Here is a 20,074-nt window from a genome sequence, read left to right on the forward strand (position 1 = left end):
CTGCAGCAGTTAGTAGGTTGTTATCTCGGCTGTATGTGTTATACTTCCTAGGACTTTTTCCCCTAGTGTGTCCTCTTTTTCTCATTTACTTCTACCAGTCTGTTCCCATTTAATTTAATTTACAATAGGAGCAGTCTGTCTTAATATTGTCCTCATAGTCTGTCTTCATCAATGTGTATAAATATCTGAGAGGAGGATGTCGAGAGGATGGAGCCAGTCTTTTCAGTTGTGCCCAGTGACAGGACGAGAGGCAATGGGCACAAATTGAAGCACAGAAAGTTCTAGCTCAATAAGAGGGTGTACTTCTTTACTGGGAGGGTGACAGAGCACTACAACAGGTCATCCAGAGAGGATGTGCCGTCTCCTTCTCTGGAGATATTCAAAACCCACTTGGATACTATCCTGTGCAATGTGCTCTGGGTGATTCTGCTTGGGAGGGAGGTTGGACTAGGTGATCTTCAGAGGTCCCTTCCAAACCTACACATTCTATAATTCTGTGATTGTCTAGTCTGTCTAATAGAGAAAGTAAGGAACAGCAAAAGACATAATTTATTCTGTTTTAGAACTAGTTGTTAAAAATGCCACGAAAAAAAAAATCTGTTTAATATATCCTGCCTGCTGTATTTGACTCTGCTTGATAACAAAAGGCCACTCTTTAGAGTGAGTGGTCTTCATCTGCCTCATTCTGAAAAGGTAGCACCTCAGTCCTTGCATAAGTTCCTTCATGAAGACTCAGAGTCACACAGATGGCTTTTGGGCTTGGCTCTAAATCCGGCTTGCCAAAGTGAGAATGGGCCAGCACAGACTGCCTGTATATTGCACCCATTTGGAGAGAGGTCCTCAATGCAGAAACATTTTTTGCTGTGCTGGGACAGACAATGTACTCCTGCATCTGTCCTAATCCTCTCCTGTTGCCAGTGTGGGAAGTGAATTAGTGTTAATCACAAGTCAGTAATATAAAAGAATACAGTGGAGAAACACTGGGGATGGGATTAAGAAAGCTCTATTGGTGTCCAAGTATAAAAATGAAATAAAATGATTCTTTGAAAATGCCCCAAACTTATGTAACTTATGTATTGAATTATAACAAATAAAACCACTGCTTCTGCTGTGTATGCAGAGGAACATGTAGTGTTTATTCTCTAGACACTGAAGTGGTTGTAATGATTATTTATAAAAGGCTTCCTTTTATAATGACAATCCCTGTGACAGAGGGTTCACATTTTGTGCATCCCCCAGGCCACTTTGCTGCCACGTGATATCCTCACTCTTCCTCTTCTATCTTCTTGCCATGAAACTCCCGGCTCTTTGCTCGGAGCTTGTTGACCTGTGACTCTGCAATGTCAGCCCGCTCCTCGGCTTCTTCCAGCTCGTGCTGGATCTTGCGGAATTTGGAGAGGTTGACATTGGACAGTTCCTCCTGTGTGGGGAGAGGGAGTTGGTGGTGAGGAGCCTCAGGCAGGGGCTTCACTCCTCATGCACCTGGGCCTTGATGGGCTGTGGTGATTGCCCAGAGAAAGCACAGACCTCCTGTTTCCTACCTAACACTGCTGACCCAGAACACTCTCAAAGACCTCATCATCCTCCTTTATTCAGGACCTCACCATAACAAACTGCACCAGTACACTGTTGCTCTTGAGGCGCTGTTTCATCACTTGATCTTTGCATCTATGTACTTACTCATTTGTGCTTAGGTATCAGGGTGGTTTATCTAGATGACAAAGACCCTGAAACCCTCAATACATCAATGGTATTTTCAAAGTTATGTCCTCAGCATCTGTGTGACACCCACAGAAAGCAACTCTTGCCAATTTTCCAAGCAGTACTTACAGCCTCCTCAGCTTGTCTCTTGTAGGATTTCACCTTCATCTGCAGCTTGTCCACCAGATCCTGGAGCCTGAGGATATTCTTCCGGTCTTCCTCAGACTACAGTGGTTGGTAAGAAGGAAAGAGAGAGAGTTGGTTTTGCCAACACATAAAGTTAACAATTTCCGTTGGGGGTGATGTGCTGTGTGGAGGCTGTGGCAGGATAAAGAGCCTTCTCCCTTACCTGGTAGGTCAGCTCCTTCACCCTCCTCTCGTACTTGCGCACACCCTTCACAGCTTCAGCGCTGCGCTTCTGCTCAGCATCAACCTCCCCTTCCAGCTCCCGCACCTGCAATGAAAAATCTGTCTTTGGAGCTTCTCCGGTACCTCTCCAAGGGACATGCTCACTTGTGCACAAATACCAGCCCCACGCACCCTGGCCTCCAGCTTCTGGATTTGCTTCTTGCCTCCTTTCAGGGCCAGCTGCTCAGCCTCATCCAGACGGTGCTGCAGGTCCTTCACCGTCACGTCCAGGTTCTTCTTCATTCTTTCCAGGTGAGCACTGGTGTCCTGCTCCTTCTTCAGCTCTTCTGCCATCATAGATGCCTAGAAAGGCAAAACAATCAAAGGCATTTTGTGGCTGGAGACATTTTGAGGGAGGATACATCCACCATCCTCAGTGACAGAATTCCCCAACTCACATCTGTGATGGCCTTCTTGGCCTTCTCTTCAGCATTGCGGGCTTCCTGGATGGCATCCTCCATCTCACTCTGAATTTGGGTGATGTCTGTTTCAAGCTTCTTCTTGGTGTTGATCAGGCTGGTGTTCTGTCAAAGAAGGAAAATATTTTCTCCAGTTTGTTGAGAAACAGAACGCTTAGTTTAAGTACTATACTATTTAAATTTTAAGTTATAATCTCTATGGCTTATATTAGCACCTTCCTAAAAATGTTATCAGGTCATATACACCAGACAACAGAGAGAAGCACTCCTGAATTCTAAGGCAACCTACTTACTTAGCTATAGTCCCATTCTATGTATAAGGGTAATAACTGTGATTTAGGCTAAGATACAATCCCTTAATAGAAGGGTTTACAATTTAAGAACTTACACAGATGAAAATTCAGGAAAGAAATACAAATGATGGATCATAAGATTTTGAAATGTGTTTGTCTTAATGAGATAGTGAAAATGATGATCAAGGCACGTGTTGTTATGAGAAAAAATAATTCCAATTCTTTTTCCTAGAGAATATCTAAACACTAAAGAACAGCTTAGGGCAACTAATGTATCTCTTTACATAGTATTTACACAGTATTTTCCATCAATGACTATTTATGGTATTTTCATCCAAGAATCTAACCTGAGTGTGGAGGAGCTGAACTCTCTCACTTGCATCCATCAATTCCTGCTCAGCCACTTTCCTTGACCGCTCTGTCTGCTCCAGGGCTGCCCGCAGCTCCTCAATCTCAGCCTGTAACAGGTTTGCTCTGCGCTCCACCATGGCCACCTGCTCCTTCAGGTCTTCCTGTGTCCTGAGAGCATCATCCAAGTGTATCTGGGTATCCTGTATGAGAGAAAAGAAAAATAAGGTGGCGCAACACTGTTGGACAATGGCAATTACTGCCACTCTATAATAATTTAGATATGTAACTATTATGACAACATAATCTCCTATGAAGTAAGGTTGAGAGTTGGGGCTGTTCAACCTAACAAGGAGAAGGCTCTGGGGAGACTTTATAGAAGCTTTTCAATACCTAATGGAGGCTTATAAAAGAGATGGACAGAACTTTTTCTTAGTCGGATAATGACAGAACAAAGGGGAATGTTTTTAAACTAAAAGAGGGGAGATTTAGATTAGATGTTAGGAAGAAATTCTTCACTCAGAGAGTGGTGAGGTATTAGAATAGGTTGCCCATAGATGTTGTAGATGCCCCATCCTTGGAGGTGTTCAATAAAAGATTGGATGAGGCCCTGGGAGACATGATCTAGTGGGAGGTTGGAACTAGTTGGTCTTTAAGGTTCCTTTCAACCCATTCTATGATTCCATAATCATGTCACACTAGATAGCTACATGCACAAAATTAGCTTTACTTTGAGAACTCGTTGTGTCTTTGCTGCAACTTGACTGTCCATCTCCTGCCTCAGCTGGGATGGCAGTGCGCTGGAGCTTGCTACCACACTGTCTCATAACCACTGTCATACCACCCCCAGGCTTGTCTGTCAAGCCTGTTTTTGTACCTTTACCTCTTCAAATCTAGTTTAAAGCCCTATCAATGAGCCCTGCTAAATCCTGACCAAAGATCCTTTTCCAAAGGCTTGAAGCCCAGGTATTGATTTGCTGGCTGTTCCTGTTCTTTGCCTCATTATTCCCTGCCTCTGGAGGGATAGAGGAAAATACCACCTGTGCTCCCGATCTTTAACCTCCTTAACAAGTTTTCCTAAGGCCCTGAAGTCTCTCTTGATTTCCTTCAGACTTCTTCTTGGAGCTTCATCACTGCCTACCTGCCTATGTTCACATAGTTGTAGAACTGATACTGTACCAGATATTTTTAGCGATGTCAGAAAGAGGTGAATATGTTTGGTATTGCCATACCTTGAGCACTCCCTGTGTGTTTCTCAGGTTCTTTTGTGCCTCTGCAGCCTGGCGGTTGGCATGGCTCAGCTGGATCTCCATTTCATTCAGGTCTCCCTCCATCTTCTTCTTCAGCCGCAGGGCTTCATTCCTGCTCCTGATCTCAGCATCCAGGGTGCTTTGCATGGACTCCACAATTCTGAGGTGATTTCTCTTCAGCTGGTCAATTTCCTCATCTTTCTCTGCGATCTTCCTGTCAATCTCAGATTTGACCTGGTTGAGCTCCAGCTGGAGGCGCAGGATTTTCCCCTCTTCATGTTCTAGAGAGGCCTGAATAACAAAGAAACTGAATTTTAAAATCCTTTTAAAATGCTTCTTCCTAAAGTTATCTTCCAAATTATGTCTAATAAAATAAAAGGAAAGGGGCTCCTTCACTGTGGATGATGTACATACTGAGGCCAGACCTCCAGACCCAGTAGAAACAAAGAAGTGACATTTGTTTGAAATTCCCAAGCTTTTATCATTCACAGTGTTCCAAAGTACTCCAGTCTGGAAATCGGTGTTTATGGGCATGTACCTCAGCTTCCTCCAAGGCAGCCTGGATTTCAGATTTCTCTTGCTCAATCTGTTTCTTGACTTTCTCCAGCTCGTGGATCGCCTTTCCTCCCTCTGCAATCTGCTCTGTGAGGTCAGAAATCTCCTCTGCAAGGAAGGGTGAAACAAGGCATGGTCAGACATAGGGCATAAAGGAAGGAAAAGACCATACCAGCCACACGAACGTGACAGGTACCTTTGCAGACCTGTGGTCAAGGACCTTTGTGGAGTGGAGGACAGGCTGGCTTGTGAGAAAATACAGCCAGCAGCAGAGGGCTAGTGACTTACGCTGCAAGTTCTTGTTCTCACGCTTCAGCGTTTCCAGGTGGTCCAGGGACTCCTCATAGGCATTCTTCATCTTAAACAGCTCCGTGCTGAGAGAGCGAGACTCCTTCTGGGAAGCTTCCAGCTCAGCCTGTGTTTCCTCGTACTTCTGCTTCCACTCTGCCAGGATCTGAGGAGCAACAGGGCGTGAGTATGGATGTGGCAATTGTGAGGGGATGCCCTGCCCAGGAAGAACAGGGCCAGAGGCCAGAATACCTTGTCAAAGTTCTTCTGCTTCTTGTCCAGAGCTGCGCAGGCAGCATTTGATCGCTCCACGTCAATCATCAGGTCTTCCACCTCGTTCTGCAGCCTCTGCTTTGTCTTTTCCAGGGAAGCACATTTGGCGTTGACGGCTTCAACGTGTTCCTCTGCATCCTGCAGGCGCTGTGCCAGCTTCTTCCTGGGAAGGGGTAAGTAAGCACAGCTCAAGGCTTCTGAGCAAAGGGTCTGTGGTTGATGGGCTTTTTTGAAGAGCACATTTTCCCTCTTCACAATATGTTCATTCACAGCACAGAAATTGGAAGCAATCTTGAAATCATCCATTGTCATCGCAATTCTGTTTCCCATGCTTCAGCACTTGTGCCCTTTGTGCCTACAATCCATAAGGTGTTTGTACCATACTCTGGGCCAGGGAAGTATTTTTTTTGCATCTTTCAAATATTTCTCTTATAGGGTATAATTTCTTCAGGCCATTGCACTGCTATAAAGCACAGCCTCCTTTTTCATGACAAAATCACATTTGTCTGTTCATATTTACTGCATTAGACTTTTTAAATCTTTCTCAACTTGCCCACATACTTGGCCTCCTCCAGCTCCTCCGTGCGCTGAATAGCATCTGTCTCGTATTTAGTTCTCCACTGGGCCACTTCACTGTTGGCTTTAGACAGGGCACGCTGCAGCTCACCCTTGGCTTCCTGTTCCTCCTCATATTGTTCCCGGAGCAAGTCACAGTCGTGGCGAGCAGACTGCAAGGCGTGGGCCAAGGCATTCTTGGCCTAGGGGAAAAATAGTAGTGGGACAAGGAATAGTAATATCCTGGAGAATCTCTTTGAATGAATGAATTTAACACTTCAAATGCAAACACTGGAATGGTCGAGATATTTGCAGTGAAGGCTGGAGGACAAAATCCGTTAATCATATTCATAGAAACATGGAATCATTTAGGTTGGAAAAGACATCTAAGATCATCCACTGCAGCCTTTAACCTAGCACTGCTGAGTCCACCATGAAACCACGTCACTAAGCTCCCCATCTACATGCTTTTTGAAAGCCTCCAGGGATGGTGACTCAACTGCTTCCCTGGGCAGCCTTTTCCAATGCCTCACAAACATTTCAGTGAAGAAATTTCTCCTAATATCCAACTTAAACCTCCCCTGACACAACTTGAGGTCATTTCCTCTCATCTTACCACTTGTTGCTTGGGAGAAGAGCCCCACCCCCACCTTGCTATAGCTGCCTTAGGCTCCTATAGGAGTGCGATCAGGTCTCCCCTGAGCGTCCTTTTCTCCAGGCTAAACAACCCCAGTTCCTGCAGCTGCTCCTCATAAAATTTGTTCTCTTGGTCCTTCACCAGCTTTGTTGCCCTTCTTTGCATGTGCTCCGGCACCTCAGTGTCCTTCTTATAGTGAGGGGCCCAAAACTGAAGACGGTATTCAAGGTGTGGCCTCATCAAAGCCAAGTTCAGAGGGTCAATCACTTCCCTAGTCCTGCTGGCCACATTATTTCTGAAACAAGCCAAGATGTGCTTGGCCTCCTTGGCCACCTGAGCATACTGCTGGCTCATATTCAGCTGGCTATCAACCAATACTGCTAGGTCCCTTTCCTCCAGGCAGCTTTCCAGCCACTCTTTCCTCAGCCTATATTGTCACACAGGGTTGTTGTGCCCCAAGTGCAGGTTCAGTAGGGCCCTGTCCCTAGTTGGCTTGCTCACCAGATGTGTCAGGAATTTATCTTCTACATGCTCTAGAAACCTCCGAATCTGTTCCTTCCTTCTGTGTTGTATTTCCAGCAGATATCTGGTAAATTAAAGTCCCTCATGAGAACAAGAGCTAGCAATTGTAATACTTCTCCCAGCTGCTTGTAGACTACTCCCTTTTCCCATTATAGCCCCTTTCCCCATAACTTCAATGTGTGAAGTTAAGTATGTTTTCATTGGCCAAGTTAAAAAAAGACATCACCTTTATCTCTTCCTCTAAGTGCCTCTTGAGTTCCTCAATCTGCTGAGTGAATGCCTGCTTGCTTCGAGACAGCTGAGAAATCTGAGAATCTTTCTCCTCCACCTGGCGTGAATATTCACCTAGGGAAGCATACAGAAATGAAAAGTTTGTCACTTGTGACCAAAACCAAACCTTTATAGTATGCTCTCCCATTCCACAATAGATGAAGCTTTCTCACCTGATTCTGTCTGCAGACGAGCTCTTTGAGCAGTGAGGTCATTGATCATGCGCTGATGCTCCTCCTCCTTTGTCTTTATCTCACTCAGCTGGTCTTCTAGAGTACGACACATTTTCTCCAGGTTTGCCTGTGCAGATGATGAGGTATGAAAGAAGATATGTATGTAGACTCCTCCTCATTCGGAACAACAGGATTCTCAAAAGAAAATTGCAGCCAAAAGTGAAAGCTATATCATGCTCATTGGTGCCCTCAGATTAGAAATACAGTCCTATACACAGACTTATATGTAACCTGGCCATATTTTGAAAAAGATATAATTCCACAATATTTATTTTCCAGTAGTCTACAATATGTTCTGTACCTTGGCTTTGGAGACAGACTCCATGTTACTGGCCAAGTCATCTATCTCCATCTTCAGCTCACTCTTCTCCTTCTCCAGCTTCTGCTTGACTCGTTGCAGGTTGTCGATCTGCTCCCCAAGCTCAGCTGTGCTGTCTGCGTGCTTCTTCCGCAGGGCGGCAGCTGTGGCTTCGTGCTGCAGCGTGGCCTCTTCGAGGTCACGGCGCATCTTCTGAAATTCTGCCTCACGCTTCTTGTTCATCTCAATCTGAGCTGCCGTAGCCCCTCCAGCTTCTTCCAGGCGCTCGCTGATCTCCTCCAGCTCCCTGGAGAGGTCAGCACGGTGCTTCTCTGCTTTTGCCCGAGAGGTTCGCTCTGCCTCAATTTCCTCCTCCAGTTCCTCGATACGGGCCTGGGGAAAATGCAAGACCCTTCACACCCATGCCCTACTTGTATTGATGTCCTTCTGAAGGGCTGAAGGGAAGGACCAGAGGCTTGCCTGCAGCTCCTTGATCTTCTTCTGTAATTGCATGCCCAGGGCTTGCTCATCCTCAATTTTGCTCTGGATCTGGCTGATTTCAAAGTCTTTCCTTTGCACAAAGCATACAGAAACACAGTGTTAACATCCAAATAAAACTACCTAATAAATGCACCTGACCCACACTCAGGTGTCCCACAACCACACTTACTTCTTCAGTTTCTCATCCAGCTGCTGCTTATCATTTTCCAAATCCATTATGCTATCTTGGGACAGCTTCAGGTCTCCCTCAAGTTTCCTCTTAGCCCTTTCAAGGTCCATGCGCAGTTTCTTCTCTTGCTCCAGGGACCCTTCCAGCTAAACACAACGACACCATTAATGCCAGGCAGGTTGAACTCCATACCTGTCCTGTCTCGCTGGAGGCACATGTGCTTACATCATCCACTTGCTGCTCCAGCTTGGTTTTAGCTTTGGTCAGTGTATTGACTTTGTCCTCTTCGGCCTGCAGGTCGTCCAGTGTCTGCTGGTGGGCCTCTTGGAGGGCTTTCTTCTCTTTTGTCAGCTTGGCAATGGTCTCATCCAGGGATGCCATCTCCTCTGTGAGGTTTTTCACCTTTGATGAGAAGGAGCAAGTGTAATTAAAGCAAGTAGGTACAAGACTCCCATAATAGCACAGTATGACTGACATCTTCTGCCTCATACCTTGTTTTCAGTGGCATGTTTTTCCTTTTCAACCTTGGCCAAGGTTAACTCCAGGTCATCAATGTCTTTCTTCAGCTCTGAACATTCATCCTCCAGTTTCCTCTTCTTGGCAGTCAGCTCAGCATTAATTTCTTCCTCATCCTCGGCCCGTTCTGTCACCTCCTTAATTTTGGCTTCCAGCTGGATTTTAGTTTTGATGAGCTGATCACATCTTTCCTCAGCATCAGCTAAAGCATCAGCTTCCTGGTGGGAAAATACAGTTTTGTTTGAACATTTATTCTTTTAATGCAGAAGAAAGGTTATTTAATATTCTAGGAATAGATCAGCAAGACTCTTGGGATTACTTTTTGGGAAATGGATCTTGTACATTTACAATATAAATCAGAAATTTTCAATTAGTTTATTTTTTCACACCTTTTGCAACACCAGATATGGTGTTTTATTTTCTGTATTTCATGTATGTCAGTAGGTTATAAGGTTTAATTTACATTGTCCATTTGAAAGTGATTGTAATATATCAGTCACCCTAAGTTTCCAATTATTATGACTGTCAATTTCAAATTTCTGTGGATGTACTGAGAAATGTAAATACTTCCACTTTGTTCATCCATCATTGAGAGAATATCTGCAATTTTCTGGTAAATTTTCTAATGTGCACTAAGCTGCCTTCTTTGTAAACACTGAGAATGTGTTTGAGATTAACATCACTAAATGACTGATTGCATGAGAGCTGGTTATCTGAGCTCCAAAATGTTGATGCACAGCTGTTACAGTCAGTGGACACTAAACAACATTCATCTTTCCCTGAACAGACTCTCAATTCAAGGATGTTGTCAAAATGATGCCTAAGATTTTGGGACCAGAAGGCATTGGAGACAAATACATAATGTTTTCAGTTGTGTCATGGGATGTATTGGTCATCTATGTCCTCTGGGATCAGTAGCTACAGGAACTCAGGAGATATGCCATAATAAATGGCAGTAAGCTCTTCATATGGATAATTGAAGTAAGACATAATAGTTGATCAGTAGAATGATTGCCCCTACTCTACTAGGTACATAGCAAAGGCGATAATGATGCCTTATGCCGTGACCTTACATGGAGATGTGTAATTGTAGGCATAAAGAATAAGATTTGAAATTAATTGTGAAGCTGGACCTCGACTTTTTTAACAGTAACACTGAATGTAGAAATAATGTGGCCTGAATTTTACATTCAGTTATATGCTATTCAGCTTGCAATATTTCCTAAGATAGTTTAGAGTGCAGTGTGTGTATTATGTACTCTGAAGGAAGGGTTAGGTCAAATTTAATAATTTCTCTGTATACATAAACTAATTAATGTTGCTCACAGCCTGAACTTGGAGCTGCAGATCATTTTTCTCCTGTACCAGCTTCACCATTTTCTCCTCCAGCTCCTTCCTCTTTGCCTCAGATTTTGCAAGCTCTTCCTTGGTTTTCTCAAATTCTTCCTTCATGTTGGCCATCTCCTTCTCAGATTCTGCACTCTTCAGCAAGGGCTTGATCTTAAAGAACAGCTTCATCCAGGGCCAGTGCTTGACATTCATGAATGCACGAACGTTGTACTGGATGCAGAAGATGGACTCCCTGAAGCATAATGAAATTATACATTGATTATTTTCAGTGTGATGAATGGTGACGCTTTCCCCCAGAGGAAAATGACTCTAACTGAAGATGAGCAATGTCTACCTCCTCTCCACCATTCTCTGGTACTCCACTCTCATCAGGAAGCCCCTGCACCTGGCCTGTGTGCGAGTGATGAGCTGTGCCAGCTTCTCATCCCTCATCTCCTCCAGGAGCCCTAGCAGCCCAGCTTTGAAGAACACCTTGAGAAAGGGAACGTTGCAACACATCACTGCCAGGTAGAACTAGGCACAGGCACATAGTGATTGAGTCAGGAAGAGTTTGTACCTTGGTGTGACCAAATTTGTACTGGGTGTGATCCACATCAATTGACCCCAGAAGCTTCTCAGAAGCCTTTTTGCTATCAATGAACTGTCCCTCTGGGATAGCGCTGGCATTAAGCACCTTGTACCTGTGAAAAGCAAAAAAGCAAGATAAAGCTGAGCTTCCCAAATTTTGACTTTACTTGAAATCATGCTAAAAGGATCCTTACCTCTGTTTAAAGTCTGCATAGAGGACTCTGCTGGGGAATCCCTTCCTGCAAATTCGTATCCCTTCCAGCACACCATTACAGCGTAGCTGATGTAATACCAGTTCATGTTCCATAGCACCTAAGCATTTATTGCACAAATCAGTTTTCAATACAGAATGGATGTGTCAGAGGAAAACCTCTTTCTGCTGGACCATCTTACCAGGTGTTTTAGTTTCATTTGGGATGATGCAACGAACAAAATGGGGGTGAGTACTCCGTAGGTTGGTCATCAGTTTATTTAGGTTCTCCTGTGGGATAACGTGCAGAAGTTTAGATTAATTTTTTTTACTTTTGCGCATTCTGTATTTAGCCATCATGAATCTAATATAATGAATCTTAGGAGTAGGGAAGTAATCAAGTTTCAAATCCAGAATTTATATTTAATCAATCCTTCTGCATACATAGTTACTCTTATTAAAAGAAAGTTTAAAATTCTGCACCTTAATCTGAAAAAAAATGAAAAGCTACTATATCGAAATGTTAACACAAGCCTTAATTATTATTTTTATTACATCACAATTTATGTTAAAAAAGTTCTTCACCAAGACCTTAAGTGGCATTTTGAAAGAAATTCAGGGGGCAAACTGAAAATTGCTTGAAATATACCGTAAGTGTGAACAGAAAAACAAGAGGAAAAGGTAGTGGGTGATTTCTACCCATTTTATAGATATTGTTCTTTCATCATAAAACTCAAGTTGTGATAAGGATGGAAGTTCAGGTAGTTCAGAGATGAAACTATGTTCATGTCACTATAGTGATAATAAAATTCATACTTTACCCGGAAAAGAGCTGAGACAGTCTGGAAAGATGACCCCTTCTTCTTGCCACCTTTCTTGCCACCACTAGCACCACCACCACTAGCCTCTTCAAAAACAAATGTATCTTTTATTATTATCTTTTGGGGGTTAATCTTCACATATTATGAATGTGGAAAAATCACAATTTAAAAAAACTGACCTGCTTCTGCTCCACCATAGTTGGCAAACAGTAAGGCCAGTGTCTTCACTGATGATTTCTGGTACAACCCAATGACAGTTTCATTCAGGGGGTCCTTGTTCTTCTCAAGCCAACCAGTGATGTTGTAGTCCACTGTGCCAGCGTAGTGCACCAGGGAGAAGTGGGCCTCAGCCTTGCCTTTGGCAGGCTTGGGCTTCTGGAAATTGCTGGACTTGCCCAGATGCTGGTCATAGAGCTTGTTCTTGAAAGAGGTGTCAGTTGCCTTGGGGAACATGCACTCCTCTTCCAGGATGGAGAAGATGCCCATGGGCTGGAAGATATTAAAATACAGAAATAAGAATGCCTATATGATCAATGCTTGGTCTTAAAGACAGTATAGTAAAAGACAGGAAGCTGAGGAACAAGCAAAACAAAAATCTGAACAGAATTTGCTTCTGAAAAGTGAACTTAAATAAACTGTGGTTCACCTGCTTGACTCTTTGACACAGTGATTTTCAGGATTTTTATTTTTTATTTTTATATTAGTTAATTAAAGTTAAATTAATTTTATATTAGTTAATTAAAGTTAAATTAATAAATCAGGGAGACAAACAATGATTATGTTTAAAAATGTCTTTCACAAGTATGTCTATTTTATATTTACTTCACTTTTATACTTTTAACCAGCTCCCTAAATTACACAAAACTGCAAGAAATGCCTTTCTTTTTCTTGTACTACAAGGACAGACAGACTTTATTGTCCTTTATTTACTTTAATATGAACCACCAAGAAAAAAAAGGTATTGTCCAGCTAAAATCATTCCAGAACCTTAAGAATATATAATTATTTTACATTAGGATCTTCTCTATATTTTTGAAATAATGTCTTTCAATAGAGACATCTTTCGTACAGAGATGTGTGAGGGATGACTTCCATAGTTATTTATGGACTTTGTAATATCTCTAAGGTAAAAATAAGCAATTGTAGAGGTCAAGAGATATTTCAGTGACTAAAACAGAATGTATGGAATTAAACATGGAAGAGAGTTTTTTTGTTTGTTGTTTGTTTGTTTAAGAAACAGTTAATCTCTAAAAATGAGCTTTTGAAAATGCAAGACAGTTTGAATTGGAAATGCACCTTTTCAATGAGTTCAATGCAAGCAGCCAGGTCCATCCCAAAATCAATGAATTCCCATTCGATTCCTTCCTTCTTGTACTCCTCTTGCTCCAGCACGAACATGTGGTGGTTGAAGAACTGTTGCAGTTTCTCATTGGTGAAGTTGATGCACAGCTGCTCCAGGCTGTTGAACTTCCCAGGGTAAAAAGAAAAAATACCAATTGTCAAGATGCAAATTTTTTCTGTCATTCTTAATCCTTTATACATCTCTCCTGTTAAAACAGAACTATTAGTAGGGCTGTGTCATAGCAGGACCTATATGAAGCTCTCCAAAGAAATACCTATGTAATGAGAATGGAAAATTTTCCAGAGCAAATATTCCTAGTGAATCTCCTAAAATTCATGAATTGCTTCATCATTTCTTTGTTCAGCCTAAAATATGACTGTATGACTGTATGCCCTGGCCTTCAGTTTTAATTACTTAGTCTCTCTGATCAAACATTTATCTGGTCATTTGTTGGTCTTTTGAAATATTTACACATCTTTAACCTACTATATATTTGTCACTAGACTTTCAAATCCTAAGAGATCCTAGTTCTAAGGAGATACAGTAGCTCCCTATGTATACTTACATATACATATATGTATGCAGAATTTTTAAAAAATCTTTAACATGACTCTAACATAAATCTTAAAATGTTAGTGGAAATAGAATTGTAATTGCTACTTCTATACAAACAACATAATTCTGTTCTTATACTAACGAGGCTTCTGAGGATTTTGCTCTGTTCTACAAAATAAATAAATAAATAAAGGATCCTCCCCCCCAAGAAAATTACAAAACAATTAGTATGCTAACTCTTCCAAATAATAGTGCTTGGTAATCTCACTCTCCAAAAGCAGGCCTCAGACATGTGCTCCTTACATCAAAGATCTCGAAGCCAGCAATGTCCAGGACACCAATGAAGTACTGTCTGGGTTGCTTTGTATCTAGTTGTTGATTGATGCGAACAACCATCCATAAGAACATCTTCTCATAGACAGCCTTTGCCAGAGCACCCACTGAATTGTTCACCTAAAACAAAGAATAATGCAGCAGGAAAAAAAAAAAAAAAAAAAAAAAAAGATAGTTAATGACACAAGAGCAAGATAGTAAATGACACTAGCCAGAAGTTCCCAGTTACCAACTGTTTGCTACCTGCTGCACAGTTTGACCCTTGGTCACATATTCATTCCCAACCTTGACTCGGGGGTAACACAGAGCTTTGAGCAGGTCAGCCGAGTTCAGACCCATCAGGTAGGCAGCCTTGTCAGCAACTAAGTAACAGGAGAAGGAGACAAAAAAAAAATCAAGTTGAAGAAGACATGCAGCATTTTGCGTGATAAAATCCTTCCAGAGCAACTGCCATATCAGATTCTGCTTACTGTATCTCAGGTAAAGTATGGCAGTCATTAAAAAAAAATCATCCTTGTTTCAAAGGCCATTCAGAGCAGAACACCTAAATGGTATTTATGTTTTTTGAAAATCTTCCCTAAAGTATTAAGAAACAAAGTTTTTACTAAAAATTCACCCTGAAAGCTGAAGTTTATCAGTTCAATCCAGAGCTAATTGATATCCACACCAAAAAAAAACAAACCAAACAAACAGGGAAAAAAAAATACACCAAAGCATTATCAAGATGACTGCCTGAGTGTAAACCAAAACATATACTTTATGCATTTAAGGTCCCTGCAGATTTCTTTGACAGCAGATGTAAGCTTGAAGGGGAATACATTCTGAAATTACAGGCAAGAATTAGAGTTGCCACTTTCTGGAAACTGCTAGTTATAGTCATCACAAAAAGACAGACATACTCATTCATTCAGGACCAAAACCTCAAAATGCAGTCCTGAAGCTGGCCATCTACGAACATTCTGTGGAAGAAGGCTGGGATCAGTCTTTTTAAACATACCTGCATTATACGACATACAAGTGATTATGTAATCAGCAGAGAAACAGAAAGTCAGTTCTTCCCCAGCCTAGTGTACCTATGTTTCACTTAGACTGATGCTCAAATAATTCTACTATGCAGTGATAACTTATGGGTTTGAATGTACAACAGAGAAGAAAGAAATTAAAGGATAGTTAATTTTTTCCTGGGAAAAAAATCTAAATAATACCTGGTTTATACACAGTGAAATTAATGCCTTGGTTTTCTTTAAAAAAGAAACTGTAAATATATTTTATGAAAAATCTTCTTGTCAGTGGGTCTCTAATACGAGCACACCAAGTGGGTTGTGCTATTGTAAACTGTGATAGTCCAGGAGAGAATTAATAGTCATAATTTAATATTTTATGTTTTTACATTTTTAATATTTAATATTTTATACTTCAAACAAAGATCAGGTAGCCATTGAAAAAAAGAATATGCTTTGGATGGCAGTTTCATACTAGCTCCACTTGGTAGTAGCTCCACCTAAAGACTTGGGTTTTTTTACACATTTCAACTTCTCTTCTACTATCTTTCAAAGAGAGAGTTATTGTATTGCTTCTAGGTCAACAACAGACTTTGCTAGTACCTTCTGTGCCATCTGGCTCTGCCTGCTCTTCTCTTTGTTTCTGCTTAAACTTCAGGTTGCCGTAGTGCATGACAGCTCCTGTCAGTTTGTAAATGGCCACCTTTTCATCAGCAGTAAAGCCCAGGATATCAATGGCACTCTACAATTGAAACAATGAAATAAAGCTTTGTCTGGGAGACATTACAACATTTTACTTATGTAAGTAATTTTACATGTTACTTATTTTACATTTACTCATTTTACATATTACTTACATCTGTAGCCATCAACTCCTCCTGGTCATTGATACTGGCAACAGTGATCTCACCTTGACTCACAAAGTGATAGTCATATGGATTAGTGGTAATTAGAAGCATGTCTGAAAGTAAGAAAAGGTGATGCACGGGTTTAGTTTAGTCAAGTATGTAATAGTGTGAGCAAACTTTCTCCAAGTCTGGTCATTCTTCCTACCAATCAGCTCTGGCTTCTTGTTGGACATGATCTGATAAAATATGTGGTAGCTTCTTTCTGCCTTGAGCTGGAAGGTGACTCTGGATTTCTCCAGCAGATCTGGAAGGAAAATATAATTAGAAACAAGAGAAAACAAAATAAAAAAGGAAAAAATAAAGTAGGGAGAAGGTGTGAAGAAAAAAAAGCAAATGGCAGATAAACAATGGGATGAAATGGATAGATGGATATGGATAGATGAGTGGGGTGGATGGATTGCGAACAGTTCAGGAAGGTGTCTTACATGTTTCAATATCAGCAGAAGCTAGTTTTCCTGTGGCACCAAAGTGAATTCTGATGAATTTACCCTTTAAATTAATAATAAAAAAAAAATAATAAAATTTATGGCATAAAAATATATCTGAAACAGTGAGTTTTTTGCCATTTATTCTACTGAGCACAGATTTTCTTAAGAGACATGTTCTTAAGAATTAGGTATATTTCCACCATTAAGATAAGGTCTTCTTTTAAATTTTTGCCCATGAAAATAACCAATAGCATCACATATGTATATTTAAAGTATGCTGAACATAGAAAAGAATGAGTGGATTTCATTAGGCCATTTATATCTTATTCCAAAGTTTTCTAATTATATCCTGCCTAGAGATAGAAGCCGTCTGAAAGACACTGGAAATATCCATTTAACTTGTTCAGCTGCTTAACTCTGTCTTGGTTTCAAACACGTGGTTTTCAATTTCATATGAAGCAAAAATATTATTCAGGTAGAAACTTCCTTCTTTCCTCCTTCCCTTCCTCCCTCTCTCCTTTCCTTCCTTCTTTTTTTCCTTCCTTTTGCCTGTTTGTCTGTCTTGTAGAAAATGAACAGAAATTGAGTAAAGGTAAAAAAATATTGTTTAAAATTACTGCACAGTACAGGAGAAAGAGCCCATGATCTGTTACTTTAATATGTACACCAATACAAAGCACTATATATATATATATTTCATAGAATCACTTTTTTTCAAACTCTGAATAATTAACTTCAGGGTAAGTGCTAAAGTTGTGATAGGGAAATTCTGTCTCACTCTTGTAAACTCCATGGCTGAACAACAAGAAAGGACAATTGCCATAAACTCTTCTTTATTATTTTTCAGAAAATATTTGGTTAAGCAAAACTTACAAAGCGCGAGGAGTTGTCATTCCTCACAGTCTTCGCATTTCCAAATGCCTCCAGCAGTGGGTTGGCACTGATGATTTGATCCTCAAGTGTTCCCTACGGGACAATAATTCCTAGTTATACTTTTCAAATATGAGGAGCAGAGAAAAGCACTTATTCAAGTGATTTTAATTCAATTTTTAGTTCAATTTACCACTTTAATTCAACTTACCTGCATTTTGCCAGACTGCTCCTCCTTCTTCTTCTCCCCACTAGCTGCAATTGTTGCAAAGTACTGGATGACACGCTTTGTGTTCACAGTCTTCCCTGCACCAGATTCTCCACTGTCAAAACAAACAGAGAACCAGAGAGCATGAAGTCAGGCAGCATGTTCCTGGGCACATGGTACTCCACAGGGACCCAAGCAGAGGGCATACGTACGTGATCAGGATTGACTGATTCTCACGGTCTGTGAAAAAGATGGAGATACAGGACATAATGAACAAACTAAAGAATGCAATGTAGTCAGGTAAGTTTAAGTGAATTAAAATTTAACATCACTTATGTCAAGTACAAAGATTAACTGACAGGAAATTCAGATCTGGTCGGGATTACTTTTAAGCCATGTAAATAATAACAGAAAAGTGGGATAGGATAGGAAAATGTTTTCCTCTGATTTAGGTTTCCTTTCAATACTTCCTTTGCTATTTTCAACTACGTGCTGGAAGCTTAACTTAAAAACAAACAAACGAGAAGGCTAAAAAGCACCACACACTGAGTGCAGGGGTGCCTTTCATTTCAAGTAGGAGAAACAATGTTGTGAAGATAGTAGAACTCTCAATAGTATGGTTCAGAACCATGAAAGCTTTGAAAAAATCATATTTCTGAGATGGAATATCACACAACCACAGAATGCTTGAGGTTGGAAGGTTCATCACCAACCAGCCTGTTCAAACATGGCCACCTAGAGCAGGTTGCCCACAATCATGTCCAGAGACCTCCAAGGAGGAAGATTCCACATCTCCATGAAACTGTTTCCAGTGTACAGTGACATGAAGCAGAAAAGTGTTTCTTAACATTCAGAGAGAACCTAATTTGTTTCAGTTTGTACCATTACCTCTTGTCTGTACTATTGCCTCCTGTCCTGTCAGTAGTGAATACTGAAAAAAAGGCTGACTGTCTATTTTGCACCCTCTCTTCAGATATTTATAGACATTGGTTAGATTCTCCCCTTGAGCTTTGTCTTCTTCAGGCTGAAGAGTCCCAGCTCTCTCAGCCTTTTCATATATGAGAGGTGCTCCAGTCCCTTCATCACATTCATGGCCCTTCAAGGACTCTCTCCAGTATGTTTGTGTCTTTCTTGTAGTGGGGAGCCCAGAACTGCCCACAGTACTTCGGGTGTGGCCTCACCAATGCTGAGTAGAGGGGAAAGAACACCTCCCACAACCTGCTAGTAATGCTTTGCCCAGGATACCTCTAGCCTTCTTTGTGGAAAGAGAACACTGCTGGCACATGTTGAAGAGAACTTCATGGAACAGTCACTCTAAGATAGCTGAAGTCACTCACCAGTCAGCATGAACTGATAGGCATTGTCAGAGATGGAGAAGATGTGTGGAGGGGCCTCCTGGCGCTTTTTGCCTCGGTAGGCCAACACCACCTCCGGGTTGTACACCGGCAGCCACTTGTAGGGGTTGACAGTGACACAGAAGAGACCCGAGTAGGTCTGAGAGGAAGGGAGACAGCACGTTGGTTTCTGCTCAGCTTGGCACAGCAGGCCTTCCAGCTACCCAAAGGAAGAGAGCTGCTGGTACTTACGTAGATCATCCAGGCTGCATAACGCTCTTTGAGGTTGTACAGCACAGCAGGTTCGTGGAGGTGGGTCATCATGGCCATGTCCTCAATTTTATCATACTTGGGAGGGTTCATGGAGAAGATTTGATCTTCCTTCACGGTCAGAGTCTGCCAAGAAAATGAAAGATCAGTGTATGTCAGCTTACAGCCCAGAGTGGGAATCAAATGGTGTCTTTCAGCCTTGTTTTTCACTCACCTCTCCACCTTCAGTCTTGACAGTGACCTTCCCTGATTCTTTGCTCTGGATTGTCCCTTTCACAAAAGATTCCTTGGGATGGGCTACGAAGACAGATGATTTGGCATCAAAAGGCTTGTTCTGAGCTTCAATTCTTTCCTTCTCTGACTTTCGGAGGTAGGGAGCTGCCTCCCCAAAGGCAGCCATCTCAGCATCTGGAGAAGTCATATCTGCACTTCACTGAAGGCACGTCAGCAGAAGACTCTAATGGGGAGAAGTAATATGGCAGTGATTATTTAAGTTGAGTCTGTGAGACTGGGAAAGATTTTATATCCTGTACCTTGGTTTCTCTTTAAGGGTAGGTCTTGTGACATTTTAATACTCTGGTATAATTTGATTTATTTATACATTTGTCATTCTTAAGTGCAATATCTAAATAATCTCATCCCCAAAGTCTTGACATGATGA

The 20,074-nt window shown here is 41.5% G+C and overlaps 1 protein-coding gene across 4 annotated transcripts; it reads right to left on the minus strand.

The window, feature by feature from the left end:
* Positions 1-1,264: 1,264 nt before the first annotated feature.
* Positions 1,265-19,834, minus strand: LOC116496449 (myosin heavy chain, skeletal muscle, adult-like). Of its 4 annotated transcripts, none has more exons than XM_032199541.1 (38): positions 19,628-19,834; positions 19,396-19,539; positions 19,147-19,303; positions 18,022-18,049; positions 17,813-17,924; positions 17,605-17,697; positions 16,729-16,792; positions 16,449-16,547; positions 16,253-16,356; positions 15,999-16,137; positions 14,638-14,756; positions 14,365-14,514; positions 13,461-13,631; positions 12,359-12,653; positions 12,165-12,250; positions 11,547-11,634; positions 11,348-11,465; positions 11,143-11,266; positions 10,921-11,057; positions 10,563-10,818; positions 9,212-9,454; positions 8,946-9,122; positions 8,721-8,866; positions 8,531-8,621; positions 8,054-8,443; positions 7,693-7,819; positions 7,476-7,594; positions 6,097-6,293; positions 5,515-5,698; positions 5,263-5,428; positions 4,958-5,082; positions 4,402-4,710; positions 3,169-3,372; positions 2,508-2,633; positions 2,242-2,412; positions 2,051-2,155; positions 1,831-1,926; positions 1,265-1,420 (listed from the first exon to the last, which is right to left on the minus strand). In XM_032199541.1, exons 1-38 carry the CDS (start codon positions 19,832-19,834, stop codon positions 1,265-1,267), a joined length of 5,823 nt encoding a protein of 1,940 aa, XP_032055432.1. The 4 variants fall into 4 exon arrangements, with proteins under 4 accessions (XP_032055432.1, XP_032055430.1, XP_032055433.1 ...); XM_032199539.1 differs by having other exon boundaries at positions 12,344-12,653; XM_032199542.1 differs by having other exon boundaries at positions 12,165-12,228; positions 12,340-12,653.
* Positions 19,835-20,074: the final 240 nt, after the last annotated feature.

Source organism: Aythya fuligula, chromosome 18 (assembly GCF_009819795.1).
Source record: "Aythya fuligula isolate bAytFul2 chromosome 18, bAytFul2.pri, whole genome shotgun sequence".
Taxonomy (NCBI): Eukaryota; Metazoa; Chordata; class Aves; order Anseriformes; family Anatidae; genus Aythya; species Aythya fuligula.